At 41.3% G+C, this 21,549-nt stretch overlaps 1 protein-coding gene and 1 long non-coding RNA gene across 14 annotated transcripts in view; one reads left to right on the top strand and one right to left on the bottom strand.

The window, feature by feature from the left end:
* The window catches only part of ARHGEF33 (Rho guanine nucleotide exchange factor 33), a 101,270-nt gene that overhangs the window by 35,590 nt on the left and 44,131 nt on the right, over window positions 1-21,549 (bottom strand). For 2 of the 13 annotated variants that reach the window (XM_019742472.2, XM_019742547.2), the window contains 8 exons: window positions 20,409-20,541; window positions 18,669-18,752; window positions 17,597-17,680; window positions 15,818-15,966; window positions 14,647-14,811; window positions 11,401-12,199; window positions 10,126-10,265; window positions 2,808-3,242 (listed from right to left, as the gene is read on the bottom strand). In XM_019742472.2, the coding sequence (XP_019598031.1) occupies window positions 3,113-3,242; window positions 10,126-10,265; window positions 11,401-12,199; window positions 14,647-14,811; window positions 15,818-15,966; window positions 17,597-17,680; window positions 18,669-18,752; window positions 20,409-20,541 (1,684 nt within the window). In that variant the 3' untranslated portion in view covers window positions 2,808-3,112. Of the gene's footprint in view, window positions 1-2,807; window positions 3,250-3,412; window positions 8,245-10,125; window positions 10,266-11,400; window positions 12,200-14,646; window positions 14,812-15,817; window positions 15,967-17,596; window positions 17,681-18,668; window positions 18,753-20,408; window positions 20,542-21,549 lie in introns of those variants that run through there. The other 11 variants (XM_019742504.2, XM_019742515.2, XM_019742512.2 and 8 more) reach the window with 11 other exon arrangements.
* The window catches only part of LOC109453100 (uncharacterized), a 44,682-nt gene continuing 35,325 nt past the window's right edge, over window positions 12,193-21,549 (top strand). Inside the window, exons 1-3 of the long non-coding RNA XR_002138242.2 lie at window positions 12,193-12,579; window positions 18,942-19,036; window positions 20,430-20,516. This is a non-coding gene — a long non-coding RNA (uncharacterized LOC109453100). The remainder of the gene's footprint in view (window positions 12,580-18,941; window positions 19,037-20,429; window positions 20,517-21,549) is intronic.

Here is a 21,549-nt window from a genome sequence, read left to right as displayed (position 1 = left end):
TATCTGAGGAATAGCAAGGCTACTCATGTCTGGAGAGGAATGAATGTGGGTAGAACAGGAGATGCCATCAGAGTTTAATGGGGTCCAGATCATTTGTAGTGACTTTGGCTTCTGTTTGAAAGAAATAGAGCCCTTAGAGGGTTTGAGCAGAGGAATGACACGGTCTGACCTACATATTAACAGGACCACTCTGGCTGCCGTGTTGAGAATAATTAAGAGTTAGGAGTGGGAATAAGGAGGGTAGCCCAACAGAAGGCAGTTTGGCCAGTGTGACAGCAGCGGAAGTGGTGAGAAGAGGTCGGAGTCTTGATATATTTGGAAGACAGCCAATTTGCTGATAGAATTGTCAAGAATGACTGCAAGGTTTTGGGGCTTGGAAGGACAAAGTTACCATTCGGATGGGGAAGATAGGGTTGAAGCAAGCTTGGATGGGTTAAATTCAATAAATACCTTATTATCTGAGAGATGCCGAGGAGGCAGTTGGACATGTAAGTCTGGAGTTTAGGAGAGAGTTCTGGACTGAAGATATAAAATTTGGAGTCACTTTCACAAAGATCATATTTTAAAGCCAACAAACTGGGGGGATAAAAAGAGATCTAAGCAAAGAGAACCCTGGGGCACCCTAACATTAAGAGAGAGAGAAGAAAGGAGGAACCAGCAAATAAACCAAGAAAGAATTGCCAGTGAAGAAAGATGAAAACCAGGAGTATATTTTGTCCCTGAGGTCTAGTAAAGACATTATTTCAGAAGTAGGAGTGGTCAGCGTGTCAAATACTATTTCATAGGGAGAGTCAGATGACTGAGAATGGACCACTCGTTTAACAAGGTGAAAGTCACTCATGACCTTGATGAGCAAGTTCAGGGGAGTGGTGTGGGCCTACGAGTTTAATAAAAAATGGGAGGTGAGGAACTGGAGCAGTTTTCTCTTGCAAGTTTTACTATAAAAGCAAACAGGGAACTGAGACATAGCTAGAACAGTCAAGAGAAGATTTTTTTTTGCTTAAAAAAAAGGGAGAAATGTTTGCATGCTGAAGGGTTTGCCCCAGTTGAAAAGGAAAATGTGATAATGAGGAGAGGGAATACTATCTAGTGCTAAGTGGAAACAACCCATTTAATAGAAAGACAGATGGTATCCAGCCACAGTCCTTTACAGTAGATCCCACTATCATTAGATGAATAGGTTTATATACATGAGAAACACAACACATTCAGGTTTCCTGCTGAGAACTAACAGCATTTACTGCTACTATTTCTGAAGGTAATGAGGCAAGAAGGAATAAAAATCTCTATAGATTAGAAACAAGTTTAGATGACTTATCAAAGAGTATGCACTAAGATCTTCAAAAACAACAATAAATTTTGGAAAACAAGTTATTTGGTTTATGTACAAAACTCTTGACTAGTTTGAATGTCTGAAAATGTCCCAAAACAATATTTTCAGCATTGCCTAAATCACTTCCTTATGTTCTTATAATGTTTAAAACTTACATCTAGAGTCACACATCACTTTCTATTTCTTCCCTTAAAATATATAGGTCTCCATCAAGCACTGCCACGAAAACTTCTATGGCCGGATAATAGAGAGAAATCTAATTTGAAAAGAGTTCATTAATTTCAGGGAAATGAAAAGCTTGGCTTAAACTTAAACACTGGAGACTTCAAAATCGTGGCAGCTATCCTATAAATGTTCAGACCAACTATTGTTCAAAGTGCTAATGAATGAGTTCCTAAGTAGTCATCAGACAAGTAGAAGAAAACTTGTAACACTTAGAAATGAAACTTCCCCTATTTTTTCAAACAGTGCATTACTAGAGGAACAGTCTCTGAAGAAATCAGTTTGGGTACCAAGATTTTGAGTGAACAGTAACCAAATGCCCCTAATTTATTATAAATAACTGCCTGGGAATAGAGACAAATTCTTTACTCCTAATTTTTTTTCTGTCATGATTCTGATATTTGGGGCATGTCAAGGACGTAGACCATCTTAGACGTATCCATGTAGAAACAGAGCACATTTTATTACCCCATAGCCAGGCAAGACTCATTGCAATGATTCTTCTGTCAGAGCTGTAAGAATTTTGTTTCTTTACAACTTACTTCTGGAAAACAGGAAAAGCTACTTCCATCCCTAAGTTTTCATTCCGGCCTGGTGTTTGTAGCAACCACTGTGTGTGAACCATTAAAGCATTAATGCTCTTGCCACCTTCTTTCCAGACTAAAGAAAATATTTTACTAAGAGGATGTGGCTAAATCAGTGCTTTTTGTCCCCAGTGCATCTGGTCATGAGTGTATGTAACACTCAAGATCACTAGTGGATCTCTGAATCCTGAGTATGCGATAAAACATAGACTGTGGACTGTTCCCATCTGCAGCACAACCCACACAAGGAAAAATATTTCTTTGGCCTCCCAATTTCTAGAGAAATCACTGTTCCCTGTACTGATTTTCATAACTATAGAACAAGATAAATACTACTCTTAAGGTTCTCTTCCTGTTTGGAGATCAATGTGTCTTTAAGCTTTGAACCTTCTACATCATGGTTTAAGCATAAAATCTCCATAACTCTGATTTGCAACATGTAAAATACAATTCTGTTAATAGATCCTTTGTCTTAAGGGATGCTAGGTATTACCTTGGAGTTTCTGGAAGACAGATGGCAAGACAGACTGGCCCCTAATGTAGTGTATATTAGTCTAAGAACACTGGGATGAATTCTAAGCTAAATGCCTAGGAAGCATAAAATTCATATCCACGTTAAATATGAACGTGCTCAATATTATACTGGGAGAATGACTGCAAGGTGGAAATTTATGTTCTTATAAACGTTTATTTTCCTCCAAATTTATTGTGTTTTTCTGTTATGCTGTGAGAAGTCTTCGTTTCCCTTTTCCCAGGTGTTGAGGTTCAAAAAGCCAACTCTCAACCATCGACTAATCTTCATCTCTTCAATGTCTTGTTTGTATGTTAATTTAGTTTCATATGTAAGTATTTGTATTAGTTTTCCTCCGGGATTTATACATCAATATATATAGATAGATAGATTTTCCTACACAGATATATACAAGCTTTTTATCCTCATCTTACCACTTGACAATACAACTTTAAGTATGTTTTACACAGCTGTTCCTTGGTCAAGGTCATTTGCAAGAGCAAGTCGGTTTCTGAAGAAATCTTGTTTGGTGGGTGAAGGATCCATTGAGGGGTTCTCATTAGTTTTTTCCCTGTATTCTGATCCACTGGACCTAAAATCTCAGCACACAGATAAAGTACAGGTTGATTTGGTTTTAATTGTTTTCAAATATTTTATCTATCCAAATTGTTTTGCATTTGTAAAACAGTTACCTCCTAGATCTGGAATAAATTTTACTTCTCCTGACTTTCATGGCTCAGGACCTGTGTATCTAAGATTTGCAGCGAACATAAAAAGAATATATTTCTAATGCTTTATGGGGATAATTGGAACAACTGTGTATGTCAGTGTAAGATATTGTGTAATAACACTGCGAAAGGGGAATGAAAGCTCAGAAAATTCAAGAAATCCTATTTTTGATTCAACCAAGTAAGTAACTACTCCACAAATTACCAAAGCCCTCAAATTAAAATGGATGGAATTCATTGTTCTCAACCAAAGTTATCAAGGGCCTTTACTGAATTTGGGCATTACATTACAAACTCTTGCTTTTGCTTGTTTTCATTTTTAAATGAAAGATTTATTGAAGCCAACCACACATATATGCTACATTTGGTAGAATGCAGAAATTAGTACAGTAATCAGATTGAGGAGATTCTATAATCTCAACCACCACAAAGAAGACCAAGCCCAATCAATAGTCAACAACTCAGATCAGTCCAATTGAGTCCCCAGTCCAGGGTGCATTCTTCCTTTATCTTGGTTAAGCCAGTTGGGTAATCCATTCCAGCTCTGCACCTTCTCCAGTTTGTTCATGTCAGAAGTCCCTGGAGGGAGGAGGCTTTCTGGAAATAACCTCTGATACACTAGGCTAGGGCCCTTTGGCTAGCTTAAACTCTGATCTAGAATGGGTAAAACTAACCCAGTGACTAAGAACCAGTATCAAAAGACCTCATGCAGGATGTATGAAAGTGGTGTTAGACATGTTCTCTTTGTCCAAAGCTCCTATACAACTGAACAAGTTCTCCATATGCGAAGGCAGAGTCGGGCATCCTTCCACTATCCACAGGAGAAGGACACGTTCTTTCACTATCATTGGTATGCTCTGGGTCCTCATTGTTATTATGACTCTATCATTTACTGAGTTAATTGGGCGGAATTCAAACATCCCTTTACATTATTCAGGGAAAGAAGCTGGATCCACGAAACGACTAAAATCCTAATGTCTGGAAATCTGATGACTGACTAGACTTCTTTACTTTTCAGCCTGATATTTGGTACCACAGATGAAGCCATAGCTGCCCAGCATGCTTCCTACCTCTGGTCCACAAGAAGCACCTTTCTAACTACATCCCAGTGCACAGAAGAATATCTATCTCTCAAACCCAGTACATCTGGGTACTCAGCAGGTAAGATGATATCTGGGTGGGGTGAAAGTCCTCTTCCTTTTTTGCAGAAGCCCCCAGGGAACTCTCCCTTGAAACAGCCTCCACATCCCACCCTAAAACTCCAGGCCTTCCCTCAACTCTCAGAATTCCCATCTACCTCCCATTCAAATCATCCATGATTAGTGCAGTTGTGTCCAAAATGTTAGGAAGATATATTTTTGACCATTTCATTCTTTCCCCATATGGTCTGTTATCCAGAAGACTAGAAATGCCTATAGTTTTGAGGGTGGGAAGTAGGAAGCAAGATTTGAATCTGACTGGTGTTCCTTCTGAATTGTTCCCCCACATGGCAGTTTCTCATCAGAAAGTCATTAGTCAAAACTTAACATCTTTACCTCACATTTCCCCTCTTAGCTACATCTGATCACTCCAAAACCCAACATGTTACACTTTGATGGTTCCAACATGCAACTGTTTATAGTGTTTACCTGGAAATGGGAAAGCTTTGATGTCACCACCAGCCCCAAGGACCACAGAAATCTTCACCAGTTGCGTTCCCATTTCTGAAACAAATGCCAAAATCGCCCTGTCTAGTTTTCAAAATCCACAAACTCAGCTTAGTTTTTTCTTTTTTACCTGCTCTTCTCATAAACCACCTTCTATATGTCTCCAGGTGTATGAATTTTTGTGTTTGATATGAACTATTAATTAATGGCTAACTTGCTAATCCTTTTCAAAATCCAGCATCCATGATAGCCATGACTAAAAGCTCCTTTTCATCCTTTAAAAGATCATTTTAACTGACCTCTTTATAATGCTTACATAGTATATGGCCACTTCCACACTGGGACTCTTCCAAAGGTGTGGCTGTTAGGCTTTGATGTATGCCTAAATTACTAGGAAATCACCTACAGAATCTAGGAAAAAGGGCCAGATTATTTGCTGTTATTCACTCCCTTTCTCTATAGAAATGGCTTTTGAGCTCCCGAGGCCATTGTGGCTAACTGCAGGGCAGCTCTGAGCAGACCCTAAAGGGACAGGCAGGCAAACACTTGCTGGTTAAGGGTAGAGCACTGCCAGTACATTCTGACACACACTCATCCAAGTGTTTGATGGAAAGAGAACAGACCTGTTACTAACTTTCCTTCCAATTGATTGACAAAAAACAAGTTGGGTAGGTCACACAAGTATAGTTTTGCTACAAATAAGCCTTGAAAGTTTGTTTGGAGCTGGGGAAGGGAGAAGGAGTGGAATCCAGTGCCACAGAACCATCTGACCTAAGAAGGGCTTGTTTTCTGATTGGAAAGACTGTCTACCTTGAATGCGTTAGGAGACATGTGCCTGGAGAAGTAAGGGAACAGGGGAACAGTCATCCTGTTGGCCAAATCAGTTGGCCCTAGTCAACTACAGGGTGACCAAGGAGCATTCATTTGCTATATATATCTGTTGGGAGCTGACTATGTTCTACCTTGCAGCTAGGTTACCCTTATATTTGAACTATAAGCTCCTAAGGGGCTAGAACTATTTCATTTACTTCTTTTGTGCTAGACAGAACCTAGTACACCAAAGCCCCTTAACTTAGTGATTGATTTCAAATGACCTATTGAGAAACATTTGTAATTAGGACTGAGTAATCTAAAATGTTATCCCTTCAACCATCTCCTTCAATTTTAAAGTTGTATTTGGAAATGAAATGGGAAACGAGAGAGGAGCCCAAAGTGAATAAGAATGGGGGAAGGACTCTAGATAGGCTTTCAGACGTAAAGAAGAAGGTGAGGATAAAATCATCAATTGATTCTTTAGTAGGCCTACTTTTAATTACATGGTCTGTTCCACAGCCAAGGCTGGGCATATGGAAAAACAGCTGATAAGACACCAAAAGAAGAGGATTCACTGACATTCAATGATATGGGCCCTGTCAAAGTGCTCTCTCTGTGTGTGATGAAGAAAATAGAGGCATTTTGATGTGACTGGTGGAGGGAAGGAGACACTCCGCAGCAGGTAAATTACAAAGTGCTGAAGAGGAAGAGAATGGGTAAGGAAGCAGAATTCATCATTCGGAAGCCATATGCCTTATCTTCCACTCCCCCCAAATTTGAGGATAAAAAGGGAGCATTTACATTCCCTACCCCTAAACTGTCTTACATAATCCTCTTCCCCTATGTCGCACTCCCAACCAAGAATACTTATTAAGCTAAGAGTAAGATTTATATATAAAGATGAAGTAGCGTTTGCCTCGGATTTTAGGATAGTCTGCTTTTAAGTCTTTGACAGCCTCCATATAGATCCTTCTAGAATGCAATTCGCCTTCTGTCCTGCTCAAAGGCAGGGGGATAAGGATTCAGTCCAGCATCACATTACATCTGTTTCTGGCTTCTAGGAATCCTCATTTAAAAATGTTAAAGTCACTTAACATTTTCAAACTTTAAGATATGTAGTCTTTATTCTGATCAATTCTGGGCAGTTTTCAGAGACACTTGACCGGGTATCTAGCCAGGACAAATGTGCCTGAGATAGAAACCATCAGAGCATCGTCCTTTTCCCCAAATATCTAAGGCATTTTTTCAGGATTTTTTTTCTTTTTTTTTTTTTAATGATGTCAACTTGACTCTCTCTCTTTTGACTCCTTGTGGGTATGAGCATTCGGCCCTCCCAGCCTCAGAGGGAAGAGAACCCTTTCTCAGGTTTTCTGCTGCATCTGGCTCCATGCCTAGCTTCATCCCGAAGCAGCATTCTGGGTGTGTGGGGCCGCCAGCCAAACAAGCCCCTATGGATACAAAAAGTGTGTCAGTGTAGACAGTAATGAGCCTCCAGAGGGCTGTGGGGTAGGCAGGCAGTGAGCCCCAGATGTGACACAGGGTCCATTTTGGACCTCTGAGGCCAGGTTCGGGCATGGTCCCAGGACCCAGGATTAACCGCTTTTAAAGTCACAGGGCTTGCTGCCAGTCTGAGCTCCCAACAACATGGAAGGAAAATGAGCTGAACATCTTTCTGGTTCCTCCCTGTACCTGTCCACAAGTCTGACTTCATAGTCCTCTGTAACAGCCCCTACATAACAGCTGGGACTATGTCTCACAAAGTATGTGCATGTAAGAAAGAATGCCTAACTAATGAGAAGAAAGTGTGTTCTGAGGTAAGAGCCGCTGACTTGTGTGTGCTATGCTGGGGCCTCCCTGCCCATTCTCTCTACCTTAGCATAAAAGAGAAAACTTTCCATGGTTTTTGGAGGAAAATTCGCAGCAAAAGTTACTCAAGCTGCTTCATGATCCTATGCCAAGGCCCCAAAGTGCCCCGCGTGGTACCCTGGACGCAAAGCGATAAGCAGCATCAGTTGATCATGCTCACAGTCCTACACCAGGTGCAAACGGCCAGAAAAGCCTGCAGAGGGAGCAGCCCTCTGTGTGGCCGTCCACATAACACTTCACGTTTTCAATTACATGATTGATACAGGAGGGACTGAGCTCTGAGAAAGGACAAGAGGACTAAGGGGATCCATTTGGCCCTCTAAGAAGAATCCCAAAAAGCTGCAAGAGGACTGGAAGCAAGTAACCAACATGAATCGGGAGAGTCCACACAGCATGTCCTCAGCATTGTACCAAGGGCTGTGCGGGGCTATAGAATGATAAAATCTGATCTTCCACACGGTAAGTCTTTAAAATTATAGGTCCCGAAGCCACATTAATTTCTTGTTTCAGATGTTAGGAAGCTGTGATTACTCAGATTGATCTACAACAAAATCAAACCACAGATAAAGCAAATCTCAGCACTAGAAAGGACTCAAATAATTATCTGGGGCCATCTCTCACCCAGTGTGGAGTCCCCATCATAGCATTCCTGCTAGGGTCATGCAGCTTCTACTAAACAGAACTCACTCCCTCATGAGGCAGCCAAATATCCAGTTTCCAGCAGCTGCTTTTTTAGAAAGTTCTTCCTCTTACCCATTACTCCTAGTTCTGTCCCCTGGATACAGAGAGGACAAGTCTACTCCCTCTGCCTCCGGTAACTGGCAGAGCATTCTCTTACTTCTCTCTGAAAAGTGGGAATTTGTAAAGAAACCAATGGTGGATCCATGGCTCATTGCTCTCCAACAGACAGTACCCAGTCATTATAAACAGCAGTGGGCCAAAAGTGGCTGTTTTGGGGGGAATACTGTGGTTTAAAAAAAAAAAAGGCTCAAGCAGTGCCCTTAGGAATTTGGAGTCCTTAGAAAGATTTTAGGAACCTAAGTCCCAAGGTCAGACTAGAAAGTTGTCTGCTTCAAGGTCTCTCCACCCCTGCCAAACTTGACAGAGATAGGCACTGGGCCAGGAAAGATCTAAGTGTGCGATCCTAGAGAGAGGGATAAAATTCTTACCTCCTCAGTCTAAATAAAGGGGATCTAGCAATAGTCATGCATGCATGGGGCTACACTACCTTAGCAAAATTGAAAGGGACTTCATAGAATAGGGTTATGTCTGATTGTAGTAATGTTGCTGTTCCTTCCTCTTTCCCCGTCCAACAATCAGAGACCGACTAATCTCAGTACCACCCTCCCAATGTGAGAAGAATTAGACAAACCATCCAAAAAAAGTCCTCCCTCAAAGACTGTCCCCAATTCTTCCATCAAGATCGTTATCTAAATCAGCCAGGAGCCTCTGCCCTCAAGGAGGAAGTGGTTTACCAGTGCTTCCTCACTTATCAGCAACTCTCCGAAGGCAGCAACAGTGTGTTTGTTTAATTTTTCCATCCACTAAAATATGAAGACTGACTGCAAGAATCTCCTCTACCAAGCAAAACTAAGTAGGAGGGAAATTCTCTCTCAGAAAGAAGGAAGTAGGCCTGAGGACCAGTGGAGATGGAGAGAGCAGTCTCTCAGGCAGGCAGTGGCTAGACTGGAGAATCCCTCTGGGGTCAAACGCTAATGCTCAGCTCTCTGTTCCTTGCATTTCATGCTGGAGTTAGGCCACTGTCTCCCAGTTTGTAAGACAGTGCTGGTAAGAGCTGGCCAAAATGCCTGGTGCATGATTTCATACAAGGGCTTAGGATCTTAGAAGGACCACAGCAGGGAAATGTCTTGTTTTTGCCTCCTATGGAGTATGGAAACTCCATTGCAGTGATTTTTAAACTACAGCCCAAGCCAATCCATTCAATCATTTCTGCTAGGGAAGACACTAGCAGAAATCCCAATAAACATATATTAACATCCAGGATAAGGATAACTGAAGGCAGAAGTGCTGAGATGCCTTAGAAAACCTCCCACATGTGGAGAGATTCTGATGGAGCACCCATTTTCCCCAATCCCAACAGTGGATCCCACTCCTCCCAGTCTAAAAGGAATTTGACTGTCACCAGCTCATTTCCCAGGGGACCTCCTCTGCTCACTCCTCTCAGGACACTTGACTTTGGGAACAAGGAAGTAGGGCAAAAAGATAGCAGATTTGCTGTTACTCTAGGAGATTACAGAGAGACACATCTTCACCTGGCAGGAATCGTGGCTACTGGGTGCAGGAACTGAGCTTGAAGCAGTTGTGTGAAACCAGGCTACTTGACACTTATTACTGTTAAAACCTCAAGACTTAGCTCAAAGGGAAATGAGTTACAATGCTGTCTTGTCTAAGGGCTACTCACTTCTTTTTAAAGAGCTTGCGGAAGGAGCTGCGAAAGCCCCCTTTCTGGTCTTGCCTGGGGTTTTGATCGCTGAAAGATGTTTGTTCACTTTCTCTTTCTTCCTTTGGACAGAATCTGGTGGTGTCTTCTAAATGCATCTCCTGAAAACACACAAAAAAAGGGTGTTTTTCATTCTTTTCCAAAGTTAATACCTATCCTAACTGTGGGACAATTTTTTTTTAACTGTCACTTTCCTCTCCCATCCCCGAAGGCTAAGAGTGGATGTCCTATTCCAACTAAAGCAAACTAGGCTAATTAAAAAATCAGTAGTTGAAAAGAGGATAATTTTTTGCTGAGTGTAGATGTATTTTCTATGTATCAAGGTAAACAGTCTAGAGTGGGATTATGATATAACAAGAGTTAAAGAGCAGGAAATAAAAGAAGTTGGCAAATGTTTAAAGAGTGTAGAGATTAACGTCTTATTCTGGAATGAATAGTCTTGCTGGAAAACCATTAGTAGTCCTCTCATATCTCTGGATATGTTTCTCTTTCTACAAAATAAGAAAGTTCCTTGATTGTAATACTAGTTTTAAACTCATGTTTCTAACTCTCCATTTTAGATATAAATAAGGGAAGGAATTTTTGAGAGTAATTTTTGAGAGGTTCAGAAGTAAATGTCAACTAATATTTATTTCCATCTTACAGATATGCCTTTAATCTAGTTTTTATAATTCTTAATCCATGGTATTTGGAGTATAAAGTAAAAATAAATAAGAAATAAGACTCTACCTTTTGTGAACTCTCTAGTTTCTTTTTAAATGAGAGATGTACTAAATAAAATAGATATGCAGATATGATTATATTCCATATAAACAAAATATTTACTTTCAGGTGACTGAAATTTAAAAGTAACCAAAAATAGATGTTTAATTTTGAACCAAACGAGTCAAAGCAAGAACTGCCCTGAAAGTTTCATGAATTGGATAGATGACTGCTTGTTGATGGATTTTTTTTTTTTGGACACATGTGTGTTTTGAGACCTTAACTTGAGGTTGTAATAACAGATCTAGAGATTCCCTGAGATTTCAGATTCATAACGAAACAATGGAGATCAAAGTGTGGTCCTGGGGCTACAAGATCAACTGGGGCCTCTATTTAAAATGTAGATCCCTGAGCCCAAACCCTGACTTTCTGAACCAGAATCTCTGAGTTAGCCCGCTTTCCCTCAACCCTGTTCCCTGGAGATCTAGGCCCGGGGCTGCCAGCGCTGTGGATTTGGGTTCGGTTTTACTTTACCCTCCTTACTTCCAAATAGGTCTGCTTTTCGCTTTGGGACCTCTGTTGGGGAAAGTAGGTCCTGGACGCGCCTCGCACAGCAGCAGCCGAGCCGTGCGGCTGAGCGGCGCGCTCCGCCTTGAGCGGCGCGCGGCCGCCGCTGCTGCTGCGCGTGCTGTAGAGGCGCGGGGCCACGCCCTCGGGGGGCGGCGCGCGTGGGAACTCCTTGAGCGAGCGGCTCAGCGGCTTGGCCTTGCCATGCGCCTGCGTCGCCGCCTCCAGCTTGTAGGCGCCGCTGCTGCTCGCTGGGGACGTGGCGCTCTTGGGCAGCGGCTGCAGCGGGTGCTCGGGCCGCTCTGCCTCCATGGCGAAGCTGACAGGCCGCAGGAAGCAGATGTCCAGACTGGACTCGGAAGAGGCGGGCGAGCAGTTCTCGAAGAGGGCCGGGGCCTGGAAGGACTCCTCGTCGTAGGGCGCGGGCAGCGCGAAGATCTCGCCGCCATATTCAAACTCCTCGTAGGCCGCGGGCATGAAGCCGCGGGCTTCGGTCAGGAGCTCGGCCGGCGCGCGCAGGGAGCGCTCCACGTTGCCCAGTGGCTCGGCCGGCGAAGGCTCGAAGTCCATCTCCGGGATGGACTGCAGGGGCCCGGAGAGCGCTTTCACGTCTTGCTCGGCCGCACAGTACTGCGCCGGTGTCAGGAGGCTGTCGGGCCTCTCGTGCTTTCTGCCCTCCATCTCCCATTCACTGGGCTTTCCGGGCTGCATGCTCTCCATCAAGCTTTGCTGTTGTTGGCTTTTCTTCATTGGGGGCATCAAATGTCTTTAAAGGAGAAACAGAACACAAAAGAGGTGTGCTTACAGTTTTTAGTGCGGGCCTCTCACCCAGCAGCGCAAGGCCAGGAGCAACACACTTCGTGCCCGATACTGCTGAGCCGCAAAACTGCCAGTTCCTCGTCCCTCTGCCCCTCCCAGGCACCTACATGTGTTACCTACCAAGCTCCACAGGCCTCTCTGATTAAGGAGTTCCCACGAACCCTGGTCCCCCAAGTGGGAGAATGAAAATGGCCGTCTGTAAAGTGGAAGCCCGCAGTATCCGTCTGAGCAAGGAGGCACTGTGTAGAGATGGCTGGTGGGCCAAGGATGGTCATCACTCCCCACATCCACGCTCTGACCCGCCCCATCAAGTGTCAGGGCCCCAAGGTACCTCTTGTCTCGCTTCTCTCCCTTTCTTGCACTAGCAGAGTCATACAAAATAATGGAAACAACTCTTTTCGACACATGGATCTTAGCACTTAAGAACAATTAAATTCCTAGATGAAGTAAATGTGGTACGATCTTGTTAACTGTTGAATCTGGATGATGGCATATGGGTTCACTGTAAACTCCAATGTATAGTTGAAATTTTCATAATAAAAAACTAAAAAGTTCCTGTGGCTATAAAGCATGCTATATAAGTTGTCTCAAACTTCACCCACAAAAACATTACCAAAATGAAAAGGCTGTCACTCTAAATATGCCCAGTTTCGTGGAGGATTTTTTTTGTCGTTTAATCATGGACAACTAATAATTTATAGGATATTAGCATACTCATTGGATTGAATATAATTTGCCAATTCTGGAATTTAATTGCCAGACAGATATGAGCGGACTGGTATATACTGACCCAAAATGGTTAATCTACTAGTTTATTTATTCATGTTTAGTTCTACCACACAAAATGCATAAAGAATACAGATGTAAATGCTAATACTGAATATCTTTCTCTGGTGATCTTAAAATGAAAATTAGGTCTTAAACTTACAGAGGTGAAAAGAAATAGTAAAATGGAATATTGATCTGACTCAAATTCGCTTTTAACTTAAGATTGTTTTTGGTTTTTTTCTAGCTATTTTTCCAACACAGATTGCAATGGTAGCCACCCCGTTCAGTCTGGGTATAATCTCTGGAGATTTCAGTTTGGGGCTTTATTTCTTGCACTTCAAAGAAGATAGTTTTATCATCTTAAGAGCTAAAGTGATCCACAGAGTAAATATCTATTTCCTGTCTATCTCTCCCACTCTCCACCCAGGAAAGGTATTTTTTCTGTGTGGAGTTCCCTGCCTACAGGACTTTTAGAATTTTCTCTATAGGAAGAGAATCATTCTTGGCTCTACTTATAGAAAGGTTAATGTCTCATAGGTTTTAAAATGATTATGGATTTGCTCCCTCCTGTCTTCACATTTCCACTTCCATCTCTCACTGATAAATGTTCTCAATTTTAAGAGATGAGGGCAGAAAGAGGAAACAACTTATTTTACATTATTGATCAGTTGCTCCTTCCAATGATTGTAATTCCAACATGTGCCTTCCAAGGCATTCTAAAAACTGCAGTGATTAAAAGCAAGTAATCTCAATGGCCTACCTCTTGCTTCAGTGTGATTATAGGAAAGAAAAGTAGCTTTTTGTACGACTCTCGTAAGTTTTCTTAAGAGAGAATTGTCTATATTTGGTAAAGTGGGGATTTGGTTTGAATTTGGGTTTCCCTTATCCTTCTGGAAGTCCTGGTTTCAAAAGTAGCCAAGCTGACTATCCTTATTCTTTAGAGGTAAAGTGAATTCCAGATATCTAAAGGGTCTAGTCCTTACCCTAAAGGTCATCAAGAAGTTTGCTGAGTGAGAATTCAGCTTAGTGTGCTAGAAGGTTGTGTGCAGAGACTTTAAAAGGCTGTCAAATCCATCTACTGCCCAGAACAACTTCCAGAGAAGCTGTCGTTAGTGAAGGACAGAGCTTATGAAGTTCCTTTCTGAGGAAGCTTCAAGGAGAATTGGAAAGGGCTAAACAACATTCTCTCTGGATTACCTCAGACCTGTTTCTTATCCTCAGAGCCCAGACTTCCACTGACCACTGACTGGGATTCCCTGTCGCTCCACTATATCTTTTTGAGCCCTTCTGAGGGGTTGTAAAAGGCTTTCCTGTTTTCTTATGGTACTCTCTTCCACTCTATTATTGTTCAAAACCAAAGAGATTCATGCTGAAGGTGGAGGGTGGTTATGTTTGGTAAGTTCTTGGAAGTAATCGCCAGCCTCTAGACCTGCCTCTTAACATCAGTGTCTTCCTCTGGAATCCAAACATTGGCCCTTGCTGCTTGCCTGCCACATAAAGGTCTTATGTGGTAAGAGGGAGGGATGAATCCTGTTGGTCATACTCCTAATTCAGGTTGGACTGCTTGTCCACACAGATTGCCTGGGACCCAAGGGCATTAACCTTTCCATAGCAACAGGTGCTTACGTGACAGCAGGGCCAGAACTTGGAGCAGAAGGGTAGGGTTGCAGCATCTCTTCTGAGTGGATTCCACTGTCACGAACAGCCTCAGACCCTGAAGTGGGAGAAGCATCTTGCCCAGCATTTGCACACTGGGAAGCCAGCCCTTTGTACAGCTTTGCCATGGATGACCTAACAGAATGGAAGTAACTGTCAGACCATACAGTGGGAAATTGGCTCTTCGAACACACAGGTTATGCTAAGAAAGACAGACAACGTTTCTCAGATGAAGCTCAGCTGTGACATTTGTTCTCTCTCTCTCTCTCTCTCTCTCTCTCTCTCCAGGACTCTCTACAAACCAGGTTCCTTACATAATAGGGTGTAAGCTGGATACTGGGCAGGAGTAAAAATGTTGATTAACTGGCTGAATTGAATTTGGGGGCAAAGAGGTGGTATGGGGCGATGTCCTCCATTAGTGGAGCCCTGGGTTGGGAGATAGCCCCTTTTTCTAGTCTGAAGCACCCACAGAAATGATTCGGTTTTCATTGGGATGAGATGAGGTTGAAGGAAATCCAGGTCATTAGCTCTGCTATTGGTTGCTTCTGTTCTCTCTGAAGCCCAGATTCTCCCTAATCAGCCCTTCCTGTTTGTTCTTAGCATGAAATCTGTTCAGCCACCACCCTCTCCTTTATTTGTTTTATTTTTATCCATAGCACTTATCACTAACTTATTAACTGGCCTTAGATACTAAACTCCATGTGGTAATGATTTTTGTATTGTTTATTACAGTATATTCAGTGCATAGAACAGTGCCTGATACACAATAGATACTCAATAAATATTTGTTGACTTAATGAAATAAACCACATTCGGGCCTTTAGACTGCATTTTTAAGCCTAGCAAGTTTAGGGAAACAACTGTTTTTGAAGTAGTTAGCAATAGGAACTAAGAGGGAGGCTGTATAGGCATTAGAGTGAAAGTACTTATTTTTCTAAAGTAATTTTCACTAGGTAGTAGGTGCCTCCCTCCTGTAGCCAATGGCCACCTCTCTTCCCTTTCTTCCTCTCTTACCTCCTGCTACTGCATGTCAGCTGCTTAACACATTATGTGGTTACTTGTGACAGATACCCACATTGACTGTTTCCCTGTTTTCAGAAACCTTTGATCAACCCTCTAGACTGCACCATCAGAACCTTACTTCTTGAGCTTTTTCCGTTTCTGAATAAGCAAATCCTCATTGCATTGAAACAGCAAGGTGTAGTGTGAGATAAATACTCGAAGGCGCTGAACACACACCAGAAGTAGGTAATAGTCAGGGTGTTCCTGCTCCGTGAACTTCAGGACATTCTGGATGAAGGAAAAAGGAAACAGCATTGCATAATGAGAATGAAAAGTTGTTCTGTCTCTTCTGCAACTTGCCTTGATCTGTTATGAAAGTTTGGTAGCCATTTAATCAAAACAACCATACCTATGTCCAATCAAATAATAGCAAAGGTCAGACTTGCTATTCTCGTTGTCCATCACTCCAAGGGAAAATAATAGTTACTGTTGCTCCTGTTTGAGTTGGATATGAACATAAGATAATTCATGTGAAAAATCAGAAGGATCTACTAATTAGATCTCTGAGGTAATGGAGTCATTCTAACAATTACTGTTTATAAGCAATACTTACAATCCAGATAAGTTAGACGAATGCTGAAAATGTCAGGCATCAAGACAAGCTGGAAGAGGGATCAAGCCTGGCCTGCTGGTCCCTCCTATTATACTGCCTACTGTACTGGAGTGGAACCTGCATGTAACTTGGATTTGGAAAAGCTAGCACTTACTGAGTGCTTCCTTGTACCAAACATTAAGCCCTTTACATATATTTTCTCATTTAATTTTTACCACAGTCTGGTTAGATAGGTACCATTATTACCTTCATTTAACATGGAAATCGAGGTACACAGCAAAGTTAAGTAATCTTCATTCGGTCACACATCTAGTTAATAATAGAGCTAGGATTTGAACTCAAATCAAATAGAACTAGGGCTCTTACCATACTGCTTGCAAGACCTGTGTTTCAGGCCTATATTTTTTTCACCTACGAGGTGTGTTAACTTGGGCAAGTTACTTAACTTCTTTTGCTCTCCCTTTCCTTATCTAAATAAATGTTAATAATGACATCTATTTCTTGGAATTGTGGAAAAGATTAAATAAAAATGGTCATAATGATCCCTATTTCATGGGATTGTTGAAAGGACTAAATAAGATAACTATTGTGAGAAAATGACTTTAATATCTAAAGCCACATACAATTGAAAGCCTTTTTAATTTTTTTATTGATACTGGGCTATATATACCTGAGATAAATCCCAAGCATTTCTAAGATGTTTTCACTGAATTACTTAGGAAGCTCAGTTAGCAATTAAATCAGGACAGGTGGGTAGTGGTGACCTTCTCTCCCAAATCTCCTTTCTCCAAGGTGCACCAAGCCCTGTGGCCAATGGTGTGAAGAAGTCAGCACATCAGCTCCTTCATGCTTCTTCTATGACATAAGACAGAAGCAATGTGTGATAGACCCTTGGGCTCAAGCCAAAAGAAAGTAGTTAGTATAGCAGTTAAGTGGGCAGGTTATCTAGCTATTTCTTAGACACCAGGGGCTTGGGAGTTGGGGGTTAGAGGGTACATTTAGATGGCTGTAGAACCAAGGTGGAAGGGACGAACAGGTGCTCGAGGTCCAGCAGGAGCTGCTAGAGAAAGATCCTGGATCAGCAGAGGTAGAGATTGCTGGTATCATGAGCCAAACATTTTTAGAAATTGAGATTTTAGCTCATACCACAAGGTGGGGATGGGGTAATCATAACAATCTAAATTATTTAAATATTTCTTAGAAATATTAATTTTTCCTTCCTTGACCTCTTGCAGTGTTTCTTGGAAGCCAAAAACAATAGTTTATCCCGAAAATCACTTTGGTGGCTTGCCCAGCCATGCCTACCTGCAGATGTATCAGATATTCAGGGATGCGCTGGACTATGTGAAAAAACAGCGTATAGATGTCAGATTTAATCTCTTCATCGCCCTGAATGAAAGGAAGATAAAGTCACCCTTCAGTGTCCCTCCTAGACTTCGGGCTGCAGAAGCCCAGTCTCAGTCCCACCAAAGTAGGAAGCGTTTACTCCCAGAGCATTTTCTTCCTCTAGAGTTTCACGACACGTTGATCTCTCATTGTTCAGGGAGATACTCAAGGAGACAACTCCTCTAGCAAGGAGCATATCAGATAATTCTTTTGACTCCATCCAGCTTTCCAAACTACTCCATTCTTCCCCATCCTCAGATGTTAGCACAGTGTCATACAGAAGTAGGTACTCAATAAGTTATATTTAAGTTCAATGAACTCATTAAGGTTCTCTAGCAAGTAATCATTACAATCGTTTATTAATAGGCACTGAGGGTGGATTGGAGCCTCATGACACTGGGGAAAGGAATATGATTAGAAACTGGTCTGCCAGCCAGGCAACAGGAAACACGTTGGACTTTCTCCATGTTCCTTCCCTTCCCTTCTCTTGCTTGCCCTTTCTCTATTTCCTGAGTATTAATGTGGTAGGGATTATACTTAGTTGGGAGCAGTGGAGGGTTGAAGTAGAAAATTAGTAAGACCCTCACCTCATGTGAAACTTGATTAACTCTTAACTGTATATGGTTTCTTCCTATTGACCTAAACTAACTAGAGTTGTTGTATATTTATATGTGCTTATTGAGCACCTAATATATCACTGCAGTAGCAATACTTAAAGCTACACGACTATGCTTAGGACACCTGTTTACTTTGTCTAAACTTCCAATAGAATGAAACAGAGGGTCAGTAAGGTAGGGCAAGGACCAAAGCAATGGCACTGATCCTTAGTGGGCTCCTTTAATCCCACGGAGGAGTGTCAGTGGCTCTGTTCAAGCTATTTCCCAGTCTGGAAGATAAACCTAGAGTGCATGGGCTGTAATTCCTGGGTGCATGAGCAACACCATAGAGATACACATGTAGCCAAAGGGCAGTGCACAGATAGTTAACCTACCTCCTTCAGAACCACAACATGAACCAAAGAGATGCATTCAGGCAGGTCCCTCAGGTAGGCAACATAATAATCCAAGAAATTATTCTTGAAAACAAACATAAAAATGCAGGGTAAGAACCTGGAAACAGGAATGATAACAGCTAATATTTTTTAAAGTCATGCATGTCAAAAAGAAGTACTTTGCAGAGATTATCTTAGTGATTTAATGTGTTCATTAATATGTTTTTGTGTTCTCATTCATCTTTTTTTTTTTTTAATCTTTTTGGTTTTAAGGTAAATATCCCTATGGACTCAGGAACCAACACTCAGTAGGCCTGCTTTAATGAGAGAAAGTGAAATAATAAACCAAGGCAAGAGAGAGGAATCATGTAAGTTGAAAAAGTATTTTTAAATTGTTAAATACTAAAAATGCATATTTAGTTTTAAAATTACTTTTAATTTCAATTGTCTATATCCAAATGAGGAACTTTGCCCAACCAACTTCATAGTGTCTAGGTCAGTGGTTCTCAATTTTTTCCACTAATTACGTATTTCCATTAATTGCATATTTACCTAATGCAACATGCCTTCAGGAAAACTTCAGAAAAAGTCCTCAGCTTCCATAGTTCTATTCCCACAGATATAACAATTCTCAGCCCAAGAAAGTATACTGAATACAAATGAGTAAAAGTGTATGACAGGGATAGCATTACATCTATTCTAATCTATACAAGTAGATAATTTGCAAACTTTGTATTATTATCCACAATTGAGAATCATTGATTTACAGAGGTTGATTGCAGGCAACATTTGGCTTGCAGACCAATTTTAATTAGCCCACACGATATTTTTAAGATAAGAAAATTTCACACAAAATTCTGGATTTCCAGTTGCTATTAAAATATCAGATATGGCAACTCTAGTCCTTTTTTCCTGTATAACTATTGGATAAAGCTGAGTACCGTTTTTCCCTGAAAATAAGACCTAACCGGAAAATAAGCCCTAGCATGATTTTTCAGGATGACATCCCCTGAACATACACCCTAATGTGTCTTTTGGAACAAAAATTAATGTAAGACCCGGTCTTATTTTTGGTGAAACACGGTAGCTATTCCTTTTGTAAAAGCATGTGTCCTACTTAAGTTCACTTCCCAATAGTCCATGTTGGATTAAATTCAGCTTACTTCCGCTCACGTATAGTACTATCTGGCCCTGTAGGCATTTGAATTTGCAACTTTGACCTGGATCATATTTTTTTTTGTAGAAACATCAGAGATTTTGAAACTTTACACTCTTTCTCCAATGAGGTGAAAACAAAGAACATTCGAGACAAGGAGTTGCCCATCATATTTTTTAAAATTTCTAAGGAATGAAATTGGGTGTAAGAGTATATACATATATACAAACCCTCATATATTTATTTTATATGTTTGTATGGATATATACTCATATGTATACATGTATTTCTATGCAAATACACACTTATGCATACACACATCCACGTGCATATTCAATGGCAGCAATTATAGTACAGTGGAAAGTGATGAACTGGAGAGTGATGAGCTGGGTGATTTCAACAAAGTCTTTTAATTTCTCCGAACTGCATTTCATTATCTGTAGAATAAGGAGGTTAGACTAGATCTCAGTGGTTCCTCTGACTCTGAAGTTCACTGCTTCTAGATTCTCCATTAAGAAAAGTAGGTGAGGGAGACTCAGATGCGTATAATTCAAGTTTATAAAAGATTTAAAAAAAAACCTTACCTCATCATTTGTTAATTTAAGGAATAAATCTCCAAGGACTCCTTGACGTGGCCACTTCAAGACCCTTTCCTGCAGAGCATGAAGCAAATCCAAATGCTGCTGGACAAGGTACCGTAAAGAGCTAGGGAAGAGGCTTGAAATAGAATAGAGATAGGATCACACAAACACAAACCAGGTGTAGAGAAGAAAAGACCCTACAAGAATATATGCAGCAGGTCCCATTTTCCCAGTTACTTGAAATATTCTGTCACAGATCTGCATTTAGGATTAAAAATTTTAAAGTTTGTCATTGTAGACCTGACAGCAGATATCCTCAGGATATATAAAGACCCCTTTACTGATGGCGTCTACGTAACTGTGTATTGAACTAATAAAGAGCACATCACTTGAAAGGCCTTTTTAAAGCCAAACTAGTCCATTCTCATTTATGTGACAGTGGAAATTCTAAGGGAAATCTTTTCAATATTTTAAAGTTATTCTCATTAGATGTACAAAATAGTCTAGTGTTGTGGATGATAACACTAAGGTGACCTTGGTCATTCTTAGCTACCAGGTAGGAGTCTGCTACTTAGGTGAGTAGGAAAATTGGTTTAAAGTTGGCAACTAAAAGCTCAGGGGAGGGGCGTATGAAAGTGTTCTTTTTCCCCTTTCCTTCAGCTTCTAAGATGCACACTGGACAAGGACACTCTGGAGCTTCACAGAAGCCCCTTCCCGAACTCTCAGTGTGCCTCATTTCTTTTCAGAGAAATTAAAAGGAGAAAGAGAGATGTCAGAGAAGGATGAGGTGGAGAGAAGAGACAGAAGAATCATGGGAGGAAGAAAGGGAATTGGCTGGCGCAGAGTAGAGTGATCAGGGGCCTATAAGAATGAGGAAGGAAGAAATAGAAGGAAATGAAGTTTTGTTGGGCTACAGCAAGGATTTGAGCTCTACTTCTGTGACTTAGAGGAATTTAAAGTAGGTTCCCTTCTGCTTTCAAGACCTCAAGTTTAACAAAGATGAAAGCGAACTTATTTGGCTATTTCCCCAGGGTACAGTGAGAGTAAATTAGTGGACTATTGGGGTGCTTCGCCAACTGCAAACAAGCAGACCTTTGTTGAGAGTAGTAGGAAGGACACCACTTCGATAGGAGGTTTTCTCAAC

This window comes from Rhinolophus sinicus, linkage group LG05 (genome assembly GCF_036562045.2).
Source record: "Rhinolophus sinicus isolate RSC01 linkage group LG05, ASM3656204v1, whole genome shotgun sequence".
NCBI lineage: Eukaryota > Metazoa > Chordata > Mammalia > Chiroptera > Rhinolophidae > Rhinolophus > Rhinolophus sinicus.
This window is presented reverse-complemented; position numbering and strand designations above follow the sequence as displayed.